The sequence below is a fragment of the Leptodactylus fuscus genome, chromosome 1 (genome assembly GCF_031893055.1).
Source record: "Leptodactylus fuscus isolate aLepFus1 chromosome 1, aLepFus1.hap2, whole genome shotgun sequence".
NCBI classification, from domain to species: domain Eukaryota; kingdom Metazoa; phylum Chordata; class Amphibia; order Anura; family Leptodactylidae; genus Leptodactylus; species Leptodactylus fuscus.
The window spans coordinates 131938946-131953615 of NC_134265.1; the positions used below are offsets into that span (position 1 = coordinate 131938946).

At 33.5% G+C, this 14670-nt stretch overlaps 1 protein-coding gene across 1 annotated transcript in view; it reads left to right on the forward strand.

Annotated features, from left to right (window-relative positions):
* Positions 1-14670, forward strand: part of LOC142208707 (T cell receptor alpha chain MC.7.G5-like) — a 223880-nt gene that overhangs the window by 196905 nt on the left and 12305 nt on the right. The window contains exon 4 of the mRNA XM_075277379.1: positions 6032-6090. Coding sequence (XP_075133480.1) covers positions 6032-6090 — 59 coding nt within the window. The remainder of the gene's footprint in view (positions 1-6031; positions 6091-14670) is intronic.

The window sequence follows — 14670 nt, forward strand, 5'->3', positions numbered from 1 at the left end:
TGCATTAGGCTCATGCCATATATTTAAGACAATGTAGGGTATAATCCTAGTTTTGTGGGTTATTTTATGAAGGGGTACGTGGTTAAGGAACATTAAGACACACTTAGCTAGATGGTTAGCTAGACCTACGAAAGAAGAGAACAAAATTTATAGACTGTAAAGAGAAATTAATAAACACTACTATCTATTGTTTATTGATCTATTCACCTATCTAACATTTATCTATCTAATGTCTATCTCATCTTTTCTTTCTTCCTTTCTTCCTTCCTTCCTTCCTTCCTTCCTTCCTTTCTTTCTTTCTTTCTTTCTTTCTCTCTCTCTCTCTCTCTTTCTTTCTTTCTCTCTCTCTAGCCCCTTGCTTAATAAATATATGTGTGAAATAAGTGATAAAGTGTGAATCTACAGTATGTGGAGGGTACAGGTTATGGCAATATGATAAATATATCTGGTAAGTGGATATTTATGAAGTTCTATATAGACATAACAATGGACTGTCTATCTGGATGTATGTGAAGGTTATATTGTAGAGAATACATTTTCACCATAGTTGTGCTTGTCACTGCATCCTGTGTATGATCACAGCTTTTTGCAATGAGATGTCACACTGTGTAACAATAATGTCAAAATTACTTTTGGAAGTGGAACAAAGTTAACAGTAACACCACGTAAGTAGCTATTCATGTGTTTTATTATAGTATCAGTAGTGGACTTTTTAAGACCAGAAAGGTTTACAAGGAATACAGATGACTGCATAATGGTATGGTCCTAGATTTACAGGATAGTACTCATTTACCTAATACTCTGTACCTTCAATACGCCCCTATGTTACTAAGATAATAGCAGTAACTCTGAGGCTCAGAATATTATGCCAAATAATAGTGACCCTCCATGTATGTCCAATACAGACTATTACATGATTCACAGCACTTGTCAGAAATCCAAGGATTCAGGTTTCATAGACTCTGAGGTAAAGCCCCCAGTTCTATTCTTTACTCGAGCAATAAGAAAATATATTAGTTATATACAGTACACGGTACAGAAAATTATGATGACTTTGAATAACTTAAAAGCTCTGGGGCAAACACTCTGTTGTATGAGAATTGTTTCTGTATTGAGAGTTGTTCCTGCCTCTCAATGAATGTTACTGTGTATGGGAGTATGGGACTATGTAAAATGTATAGAAAATTAGGGTAGGGGAGGGTCACTTTAAACAGTTATATCTAAGACATTATACAAAATACAAACTTGATTTTGGAGTCATATGCATGAGGTTGCAGTGCATCTAAATTATTTGAAGAGATATCACTGGTTGAAAACACAGTTGGGAATGGGATTTTTATATCATATATATTGTACAGCCGCATATAAATATTCTAAGTCCTTTAAGTTTGCATATTTTATAATGTCTGAGATATAATTATTTGAAGTGACCCTCCCCCCCTCCCCATTTTTCTCCATGTCACATGGCCCCGTACTCCATACACAGTAACATTCAGTGAGGGGCAGAAACAGCTCTCAATACAGAAACAAGGGAAAGAGTGAAAAGATTTCACCGAAAGGATACAAAATTTATTTATGACAAAATACTGCCAGAAAAGTTTAGTTACACTTTAGGATTGACCCATTCAGATTATGAGAATAGAGTTCATTAGTCTCTGAGTTTTTTCTAGTTCTACAGATAGATAGCTCCAAGAAAACACGGACAGCACTCCAAAAATGGTGAAGGCCTTTATTAGCCCCCAAGACCAATGTATCAGATTCTACAGAAATGTTCTCAAGCTCTTTCTTAAGGCTTCAAAAATTATGAAAAAATGGAGAAACTTTACGTTTCAGTTCCTACAGAACCTTTCTGAAGCCTTGAAAAAGGGCTTGAGAAGTTGTGTAGGAACTGAAACGTAAAGTTTCTCCATTTTTTCATCATTTTTGGAGTGCTGCTTGTGTCTTCTTGGAGTTACTTATTGTCAATAAGCTGTTGATCTGTGGGATTTGCACCCATTTTTGCATTGTTTAACCTTTGTTGTGGCTCTCTTGAGGACTTTATGGATGGATAGATAGATAGATAGATAGATAGATAGATAGATAGATAGATAGATAAATAGATAGATAGATAAATAGAGTAGATACTAATATATGGCTACAGTTGGTATTGTGCTGTAATTGATGCTACTGTCATATTGAGCTCACTTGAGGGAGATCCTGTCACATGTAATGTGCACCTGCAGTTACATTTTATGTAATGGCATTGAGCACAGTGTTATAATACTGGCGTCACTAAGCTGATATTTGGGAAAGGGACAAAACTGAATGTGCAACCAAGTAAGTTTGTAATAATCATTCCTAATAATGTAGCCATTTACTTTACTAATTTAAAGAGAATATTAATATACAATATTGCAGTTTGTAAAAATTAAAACAAAACTTAAAGCAATATTTTATACACTTTGTTGATAATGTTTGGCAGAAATGTGAGTAATTTCCATATCTAATTACTATGATTAAAGGGGTTGTTGAGACCCAGGAAAATTGAATACTGATGACCTAGCTCCAGGATAGATCATCAGTAACAGATCAGTTGGGGTCCAATAACTGGACCCCACACTGATCAGCTATTTTGGCCACCAGAAGCTATATATAACGTATACAGACCTGATCAGCACAGCTCCACTACTACAGTGTACAAGTAGTTTATTGACCAGATGGCCTTAGTGACAGGCCTGTACCATATCTAACCGCTCCTTTACTTAGCTGACATCAGATGTATTTTTGTAGATAGTTGTAACACTGTGCATACGGGGGCAACTACAAGATTATATTCGGAGCCGGAACTAGATTAACTGTTCGGCCAAGTAAGTTCTTAACGTGTAAAATGATTATTAATATTTAATTTGAAGTCAGTATTTTAATTGTAAAGCTTTCTCCTTTGAGTTGCAGATTATATGGCATTGAGCGTGTACATACAGTATACATTTGTATATAGATAGCTATGCAGTGGACATCTAGCATTTTCATCAGAAGAAAGGCACTAACTTTCTAAATATTACAGTGTGAACAAGTGTAAATTTTATTTGCTGCTTCTGGTCAATGCCTTAAATTATAACTATTATATACAATACTATATTATATTATATACAGTACTATAATTATGATATGTCTGAAAATTATTTCTGAATGTTATTCACTCTGAATGCTGAACAGAAATACTCCATACAGACTGCAGCTGAGAGAGATTGATGCACACAACACTTAGGTTGTCAGCAGTTTATGTCATGGGGTTTATGACTGTGCTAGTAGTGGGAATTGGAAGTTTATCTTTGGTGGAGGCACCAGACTCACTGTTCAGCCCAGTAAGTAATGGAAAATCTACCAGAATCTCTTCATTGTCAATACTGTGTAAAGGAAGAATATATACTTTTGGTTATATGAACCATATAATGTGGCAATGTGAAATTGACTAAACACTTGGTTGGTTGTTATTGTATATATTGTTTTTTTTTTTTTTTAAATGTGGATTGTGAACCCCACATAGGGCTCACAATGTGCATTTTTTCCCCTATCAGTATGTCTTTGGAGTATGGGATGGAAATCCACACAAAACACAGGGAGAACATACAAACTCCTTGCAGATGGTTTTTTGCCCTTGGCGGGATTCAAACCCAGGACTCCAGCACTGCAGTGCTAGCCAATGAGCCACCGTGTGGCCCCTGTATATATTGTTTAACATTACATCTAGACTAGATATACTTATATCTACTCTTTAGCATAAGAATGATAATACTGCGATTCTTAAGAAAAGTGTTAAAGGTAGTAGTGTTGAAATTTCATAGTGACTTCTAATATATATATATATATATATATATATATATATGTATGTATATATATGTATATGTATATTATATGTCACACATATTCGAAATTCAAGAGGAAACTGGAAGCAAATTTTGGCTTTAGTAGGAGAGCATATTTAAAGTCACTATGGAAAGAGCAATACATATCACATAGTGTAGAGAACATCCTAAGTAAATGTAAAGACTGTGCTCAGTGTGCTTATGGAGGCAACTATGGGAAACTTATCTTTGGACAAGGGACAAATTTAATTGTTACCCCAAGTAAGTATGATTTTTATAAATAATAGGACAGATTTACTATTATAGTAATGACTACAGACAGAAAACATGCCAACATGTGTAGAATTTTGATGCATTGTGTAGCATCTGGTTTGGTATAGAATAAGAATAGACAGTCTACATATGCATCAGATTTATTATCCAGATTCAGAAACTGGGATAAATCTGGTAGATTTTCAGACTGCTTGTGTATGTTTACTTTGTCTAAATATTAGATTAGTAAATCTGCCTCCATGTATCTACAAGTATGTTCAGTATGTTCACCTGAACATATAATGGACCATGAAATGTCAACTACCTAGTACTAGTTCCTAGTACTAAATGGTATCAAAAATACAAATAATAAAAACCCAGTAGGGCAATGTAACTGATGCAACAATGGATCAGTGGGTATGATGTTGGTATGTACATAGCTCACAAATATGATTGTACTTATTGTTCTGCAGTGAATTATCAGGGCCGGACCACCTAATAAACACAACATAACATAACACACCTAATAAACACAACATATCACATCACACCTAATAAACACAACATAACATAATACACCTAATAAACACAACATAACATAATACACCTAATTAACACAATATAACATAACACACCTAATAAACACAACATAACACACCTAATAAACACAACATAACACACCTAATAAACACAACATAACAGATCACACCTAATAAACACAACATAACATAACACATCTATTAATAATAATAATAAACACAGCATAACATAACACACCTTATAAATACAACATAACACATCTAATACTAATAAACACAACATAGCATAACACATCTAATAAACACAACTTAACATAACACACCTAATAAACACAACATAACACACCTAATAAACACAACATAACACACCTAATAAACACAACATAACACACCTAATAAATACAACATAACATAACACACCTAATAAAGACAACATAACATAACACACCTAATAAACACAACATAACATAACACATCTAATAATAATAAACACAGCATAACATAACACACCTTATAAACACAACATAACACATCTAATACTAATAAACACAACATAATATAACACACCTAATAAACACAACATAAACATAACATAATTTATAATTGATATAACAAGTATTTTATTATTTTTATTTTAAGCCTTTATTTTTGGGAATAGTCATTGTGAGACCCTGTAAGGGAGGATTTTCTACTACTACAACTGTTCTGTTTATTATATGTATATATACACATTATTAATCCTCTGTATGTGAAGATGTAGCAGTGTTTAACTTGACTTTCTATAGTTTAATATCTTATCAAAGGAGACAATACAAGCAATTGATAACTTAATATTTGGACCCATTAAGTAAAACTAATGAAGGAGACAAGACAAGTGACCTAGTGGTACAATCCATGCTTCTCAAAATGGGGTATCAGGCTCCAGAGGAGATACTGTAGAATTTGCACTGTGTGTATGGCAAAATGCTCAGTCTATGGCGATAGAGACCATTGAACCCATCTGTAACCTAATTAAGTTATTGGTCATTGACCCTCACAGTCACTTCCAGATGTATAATGAGGATTCACTTAAGTGGACAAAAGCAGCTTTAGTTGTGTAACAAAAGCCACCAGTATACACTTCTGCTGGACTCTGATGTCACTGAAGCGTTTAGGTTTTTTGGCAAATCTTTGAATTAAAAGAATAAGAGAATGAAGCCATTTACATGGAAAACCTCTGTGAATAATCACATACTTATTGAGGTTACTTAGATTCCCATATCATATTATAAAATCTAGCAAATTGTGTCCTACAAGATTCTGTGCTGCCAGATGTACATGGTACAGATATCACATCTGGTGCTATGTAGATCTACTATAGGGTTTGTGTAAAGAGAATTGTGGATGTGTGAATAGTGGATCTGGCTGGGGAAAGTTAGTATTCGGCTCTGGAACACAGTTACATGTGAATCCACGTAAGTTATTTATTGCATGTATAGATGGATAATGAAAGTTATTGCTAAATACTAGTAAAAATTCTGACTATTATAGTTTTTCCTATTTTAAAAGGCTTTAGGCTTAAACCTATCAGGTATCCAAACTATGCCAATATTGTCAGACTGTTATGAAAAGGTGCAATAGGCACAAAATGCTATAAAAATTGCACAGGGCATTAATAAGTTTGGTGCAAAGTATAATAAAAAGTCACAAAAGACATTAAGATATGCCAGTATTCAGATACACATTGAATAATATATCACCCATATACCATTGTTTTATAATGTTCACTATACAGTATAATGAGAAGAGTTAAGCTTCCCAGGTATGAATCCAGAGACTGGATTTGGAGGATGATACCAGTATTTAGGTATCTGCAGAGGAGATGTTTTTGTACCTGGATATAATACTGTGTAATGTCGGCTACAAGTTTGTTTTTGGAAGTGGAACCAAGTTAGTAGTAACTCCAAGTGAGTACTCATTTATATTTCCATCACTTACAAGCACTCAGTTTTTCTTTTTTTTTTTTTTTTTTTTTTATAAACAACTACATATATATACTGTATTGCATTTTTGTAATAGATCACATTTTTGTCTATTTTATTTCTTTTAGAACTACTATTAGATATATTTTAACACCATTTCCTGACACTGTACAGTGCACTATAAATTGAGATGAAACATAATACAGGAATGTAAAAAAAAAAAAGTAAATTAGAAAAAATGAAGCCATCTCCATGTGATATAACAATGTAGGAACTACTATGTAGACACCAACAGCAACATAGAACCCATGCTGTGTCTGGTCCATTTAGTTTACAGTAGCTTATCATAGTGCACTCCTTATGTCTCTATAACAATCCACTAGTTACTCTGTATGAGCCATTATGTTCTATGCTTTCAATGGACTAGAAAATAAGAGGCTCTGGGTATTCATAGGGTGAAAGTTGGACCCCTTTATTTACTGGGCCCTTCAATGCTTCACAATGTGCATTTATGACATTTCCTTTATTGGGTAAACTATCTGTAGACTCATGTTTCCAGTGGTAGTAATCTATTCAGTTATAACATGCATTAACATATTCTCATACAAGGATGAGGCTATGGTGGATTCAAGGAGAACATTTGCCCAAGGAGGTTCGGAGGCTCCTCTCCTTCATTGGGTCTTAAGAGTTACTGTAAAAACCAAGTAACTGGTGAGCAGGCTATCAGAATCACCAACCAGTGTCTTTACCATGGCATTCTTGTAGGAGATGTGGTAGCCAGCTTTTGTACCTATAGATAATGACAGTACAGTAAATGTGACTTGTGCTGGCTGTACAGTATTTGTTGAAGGGCTTTACACTGTGTGCTTATGGAGGTGCAGCAAACAAACTGTTCTTTGGACAAGGCACTATTCTTACTGTTAATCCCCGTAAGTAATCTACATTTTATAACACATAGGAGTAAATATTTCACAAATATAAAACTGTCATCAGACATCATAGATGTAGTAAACCCTTGTAAAATGCACTGATGGGGTATGTAATATGGTATTTGTTGTTTACCATGCTGTTCATGTGCAAATGAGTCCAATCTACATTCCATGATCGGTATGAATATAGTATCACACAAATACATATTTATTACTTTCCATTTTTCAGTTTACTACATATTCTCTATCACGTTTCTTCTTAGCAAATGTTCTAAAAACCTGACAAATATGATGTTCAGTCTCCATTTATTTCAATATAATGGCACTGAAAAACTGTCCCAAATGCATTCACAATATGTCCTGTTATTGGCATTATCTGTTTCTAGATTAATACATGGGGGGTTATTGGCATAGTAAATACTTATGAGTCAACAGCCTGGAAAGAACACACGTCAGGAGTAAGTGTGACTCCTGATGGAAGTGGAGTATTTGTTAAAAGGCTATACACTGTGTGATTATGGCAGTGGAGCTTACAAACTGGTATTTGGACAAGGGACTATTCTCACTATTATTCCCAGTAAGTATTCTACATGTCATACCACATCATGCAAATACAAAACATAATAGGAAAAGTAAATTTGGCAGATAGGTAATATGGCATCACATACTGAAACAAATATATTGGTCGTTGTCTTTTATCATGTTTTTTTTTTTTTTTTTTTTTTTACATTTCAGCATCACCAACATATGTATGATGCTTTTCTGATAATTTATTCAATTTGTTTCTCTGAATTCTTGTTTGAAAATTAGTGATAAACAATTATTATTGTTTCTTGTAAGGCACCATTAATTCCATGGTGCTGTACATTATTATATTAATTCTATGGTGCTGTACATTATTATATTAATTCCATGGTGCTGTACATTATTATATTAATTCCATGGTGTTGTACATTATTATATTAATTCTATGGTGTTTTACATTGTTATATTAATTCCAGGGTGCTGTACATTATTATATTAATTCCATGGTGTTATACATTATTATATAATTCCATGGTACTGTACATTATTATATTAATTCCATGGTGTTGTACATTATTATATTAATTCCATGGTGCTGTACATTATTATATTAATTCCATGGTGCTATACTTTTGAGGATTTACATACAATACACACAATACACAAAACAAATACAAAACTAATAGTGACCAACTGGTACAGTGGGATTGAGGGCCTAGAAATAATTACAGTTTATAACAGAATCCCCCGATAGAGGCAGTAGGTGAGAGTAGAAGCTGTCCATATGTGCTGGCAGTAGTGCTATTGAAAGTTGTTCACCTTCCTGAGAGGTGAGTCTTCAGGGTCCTCTTGAAGATTGTTATTGTGTTAACAATGTCAGGCGAGACCTTCAGTAGTCTGGGTTATATTCCCTCTCATACATATGTAGAAGTGCAGATTATAACACTTAATACTCTATGTTAAAGACTGGTGTATGATCAGAGGGCACAACTGCCATAATAAATCACCCCAATATCTTTACCATGGCATATGTAGAAGGAGATACACCAACCAATGATAACTTCCCCGCAATTACTGGAACTTTAGATTTAAGTTGTTTAGAAATGGCTACATATTATTATTAGCAAAGTACATAGTGAATAGCAGAAGTGGAGTATTTGTTAGAAGGTTATATAATGTGTGCATATGGCTCTGGAGGTTACAAACTGCTGTTTGGACAAGGCACTGTTCTCTCAGTTAATCTCAGTAAGTATTTAGCAAAAACTAGATGAAATATTTAACAAATTATATAGTAATCTACATACGGTAGATTATTTTCTATATAGTGATTGATTATGATTAGGGAAGGCAGGTTGTACATAGAGGTATATGTAGTGACATATATTACTGTGATGATACTGGGGCAAGGAAGCTGATTTTTGGACAAGGCACATGGTTGTCGGTGTATCCAAGTAAGTTTTAAGAAACGAACATTAGATTCATTGTCCCTATAAATTCTAGATAGAGTACAGTATGTGATAAGATGATGCATTCATCATAACATGTATTGTCTATTCATTCATACAATGTTTTTTTGTTTCCTTTTAAAGAACAAATCAGTTTTCAATGCTTTTTCTGCTGTTATATAGCTACATTTTAATTTATGTATAGTCACTCAATTTTATAATATACTTTGTATTTCATGTCCTCTCCATTGTTTGCTATAAACAAATGGAAATATTCTTTGTTACATGGAGAAGCTAAAATCCTATATAGAAGTAAAATTGCTAAGAGTTGACATTTTGCTTCAATCCTCTGAGGATCAGCGGCAGTAATATCTCTTCCCTATCCTATTTGCTACCACGTATCAGTTCAGAGCCCAGACTGTTATATTTATATCCTTCTTTTGGCTGAGGATAGGACTTGGACTATACAGGTTTTCAGTTCACATACATATTTAGGGGCCATTTACATCACATTTGTAGAAAATGCAAAGAGATGGCCATCAATATACATAGAGTCAGTTTATAGTATATAATATGTATATTATAGTAGCAGAAGAGGAATGATAGTGGTTTTTGTATTGGTCTCTATGACTGTGCTTATACTGGCAGCGGCAGGAATCTCGTATTTGGAAGAGGAACACATCTAATGGTTATACCCAGTAAGTTCATATTTTTATTGCTTACATTTAGTTCATACATACACAGGTGAGCACCGAGAAATACAATATAAAATTATTGAAACCATAAAATTATAAAATCTATATCATTTATTTTTATTTATTACAACATTGAATACTGTCCCTAAATAAAATTAAATGAATGACTACAAATCATTTTTCAATTTCCCCTTTAATTTCACCTTTGAGGAGTATTGCACCTTCAAATGCACATTGAGGGAAATTTATTAAACATGTACTCCATATTTCTAACATTCAAAAGATGCAAAATACAATTTTGCTATTTTTTGCAATTTTGAACCACTTATGCCCTTTTTGAAAGGCGTTCAGGAAAGTGGTCATGGCTAGCTTGTCAAGCCGAGGAAGACAGATTTATCAAATGAAGTGTCACAAAGATTGTCATAAGCAATATAAGGTGTAGACTGCACATGACTATGATGTGAAGATAGGGTCCCAATCCAGTATATCAATTGTAGAAAGGACTTCACACTTCTCAATAAGGTATATGCAGTTATAGTGTTGTTAAAATATACTTTATTGAGAAGTGTGAAGTCCTTTCTACAATTGAAAGATTGCCATAATTTCACTCCAGTAAGGGGTGTTGTAATATCTCTAGACTGAAGTGTACCATGCTTATCAAATATCATGTGATATTGGAGACAAATTATGGCAATGTAGACTCCAGCAGATACAACTTAAACAAAATCAAAAAAATATACTTTAAAATATTTACTTTGTGTTTCTTTGTTATTCCATATATTATATAATAATTGTAGAGTCATTTACTGAATATACATTCTTAGACTGTTGGCATAGACAGGATGCTCCTATGGTAGTCTGGTTTATATACTAGCATGTATGACTGTGCTTATACTGGAGGCATCAATAAACTGATATTTGGCACAGGGACACGGCTTATTGTTCAGCCGAGTAAGTGATGCTTTTACCTTACATTATACTATATGTTATTTGTTGTATGTATACTCTATTGAATGTAGAAAGAAATGTCTATGCATTATGGTGGGTCTTAAGTATACACAGTCATAATATTAATTAACAGCCTATATAATGGATTATAATCCAGATGGATGTACAAGTGGAGTGAACAGTCATTGCCCAAGTACATATATTTTATAGTGAGATATGTACAGTATAGAGTGTATAAGGTTACCACAGTCAGGTGTCTCCTCATAAGCCATTATAACAGAGTGAGGTTTAAGTAGTGACATTTATGACTGTGCTAATACTGGAGGCAGCTGGAAACTAACCTTCGGCAAGGGAACCAAGCTAACCGTCTTACCTAGTAAGTAAGAAAACCTCACAACAAATATGGAGATCTATAAATAATATATAGTCAATATCCAAATTTTGGAAGTATATTTATACAGTAGCACAATTTACATTTTCTTGCAAAACTTCATTATCTAAAAATCCTCCAGATGAAACAAAACCTTCTCATATCAGCCAAACCAGAGACTCCTCCAAAGGAGTCAACCTCTTCCATCTGGAAGAAGGTGAATTTTCATTGTTTGTTCCTTTGGAGCATTGAGTTGCATAAGTCCCCATTCAGCACCTGGATTTCCCCTGAGCTACCTAAATATCTAAAACTTTGCTAATACAGTCAATGCACAACTAGGACTTTTCTAGGCCCCATATTTAGTTGGTCCATAATCCATCTAGATAACCTATACAAAGTACTCAAACTTGTACCATATAAGAGGAAACTTTGTATTTTGGGTCCAATAGGGCATAAGTCTAACACCATGGTTGCAACAATTTTAGTATTAACTTCAACTAAAATATATCCAACTGTAAATTTTGAGATTTCCTTTGAAAACGTATATTGTAAATTATAGGAATCATCTGCAGAGATTGGTTTAGAATATGTTTAGTTAATTTGTATTGGTTAGAAGTGATTGTTACCATGGTGCCACAAATGCAGTGTTAGTATATTGGTTTTTGTTCCTAAAATATAATTCATATATGTATAGTATCTGCAAAGGGGTTAACTTCCATTAAAGTAATGACATAATTATAGTAACAGATAGAAAAGCCCAATGGTAAAAGATGTGTTATATTGTATAGAGGTTCAGATGGAACATATTGTATAACAGCATATCACTGTGATACTGGAGGATATGGGAAATTACTATTTGGTTCTGGCACAAAACTGGTTGTTATTTCGGGTAAGTTTATTGTTGTAATAGAAAGAACTGATAGAAATATAGAAAATAAATGTAATGAATGTATGAAAGTGTTGTTGTTTAACCACTAAATACCATAATCCATAATGAAAATGTTTTTTAGGAACTTCTTTCATCATACCTCTCCTTCCATAGGTAGGAAGCAATGTCCATAGGAAGTCATTTCTATACTATGTATTGAGAATATATTATGTTGATGGAAAAGAATATGGTTGCCACCATTAAAAACTGTAGGAAAGTAATTTGTGATTCACATTGTAAGTTACTGTAGAAAAGCAGGGATAAAATTACTAAGTAATGAGTTACAAGAATATTGCACTTTTTTTTTTTTTTGCTAGAATGACTTTTTTCCTTTAGTGGCTGGGTTCGTCATTCTTCCTGAGAGCAACGTGACAGAATTTTAATGTCTATAACATGACAGCCAACACTTACAGTGTACTCGTTTTTATCATCCTGAACATAGATCAGTGATAATCTCACGACTGAAGAAAGACAGACAGACAGACAGACAGATAGATAGATAGATAGATAGATAGATAGATAACCTTCATTTCATATGCACCATGTGAAGCAGACTTTTATCCAGAGAGTCAGAGCTGAGTTTATGTAGAGAGGTTTCAGGTTGTGTGAATAATGCTGGGAAGAAAATTATATTTGGACCTGGCACTAAACTCACTGTGCTACCTAGTAAGTAACAGATCACTAATGTATCTATCATTACACTGGAAATGTGCTTATATTGTAAGATATGAAATAAGGATGAAGATATGATACAAGGATGTGATAAATCCATTCCTAAATATTATCACTGTCATTGCTGACTTAGAGAAAGATGCAGAGATGAGATAGATAATGAGATAAATAGATAGATAGAAGATAGATAGATAGATAGATAGATAGATAGATAGATAGATAGGAGATAGAACAGTGAGATAGGTAGATAGATAGATAGATAGATAGATAGATAGATAGATAGATAGATAGACAGATAGACTCAAAAAAGCAATTGTAGCTGCATCAGCAAATCTGGGGATCATTCCATAAATTGCACGGCAGAAACCCTTTTCCAGCCAAAAGGGTTCCCAATAGAAAAATGAATCCAGTCTTCCAGCAATTTATATGGATGGAAAATGTCCTTTTATTAAAAAAACAGTACACCATGTATGAGTCCTCACAGGAACCTGAAAACTTGAGAAAGGTTTGTCTGAGGAACTATTCATGCTATACTGCTTTTTCCAATAAAATGACATTTTCCATCTATACAAGTTGCTGGCAGATCAGATTGTATTTTTCTAGATAGATAGATAGATATGAAGTAGTTACATATATGTGAGATAAATAGATAGATAATAGGGTAGGTAGATATAAAGCTAGATAGGTAGCCTTCATTTCATAAGCACCATGTGAAGCAGACATGCAACCAGAATCTGAGGTGGGTTTATGTAAGGAAGTTTCAGGTTGTGTGAATAATGATGGTTGGAAGATTATATTTGGACCAGGCACTAGACTTACTGTGTTATCTAGTAAGTAACAGATTACTAATGTAACTATCATTACACTGCATATAAATGTATTTACTCTGCTTATATTATAAGATATAAGGATATGAAATGAAAAAAAAAAATCAGAGAAGTCCTCAGTAGTTGATACCTTTTTTAATGGCTAACTGGCTAACACAGTACAAAGATATATTTTTTCTTCTACAAGATATAAGGATGTGATAAATCCATTTATAAATAATATCACTATAATTGGAATCTTAATGTATAATAGATAGATGATAAATTAGATAATGAGACAGATGGGTAAAAGTGAGATAGATATATAGTGAGAAATGTAAAATGAATAGATAGATAGATAGATAGATAGATAGATAGATAGATAGATAATAGGTAGTTGATCAATACGATATTGATACATTGATGATAAATAGATAGATAGACTTTGCACCATTTCCTTTGCCTCATGTAAAGCAGACAGGCATCCAGAAACAGAACCAAGTTTATGTAGAGAGGTTTTAGGTTGTGTGAATGATGGTACCCGGAAGATTATATTTGGCACAGGCACTAAATTCACTGTGCTACCTAGTAAGTAACAGATCACTAATATACCATTACCCAGAAAATGTGTTTTATTAAGGTTCTGTTTATATCTGTGTTGCTTCCTCTACAGATTCTGCCATATTTGTCAGAAAAAAATGTCACAATGTGCAGCCCTATTATTTTTTCTGCTAGAATGATGGACACCATGATGG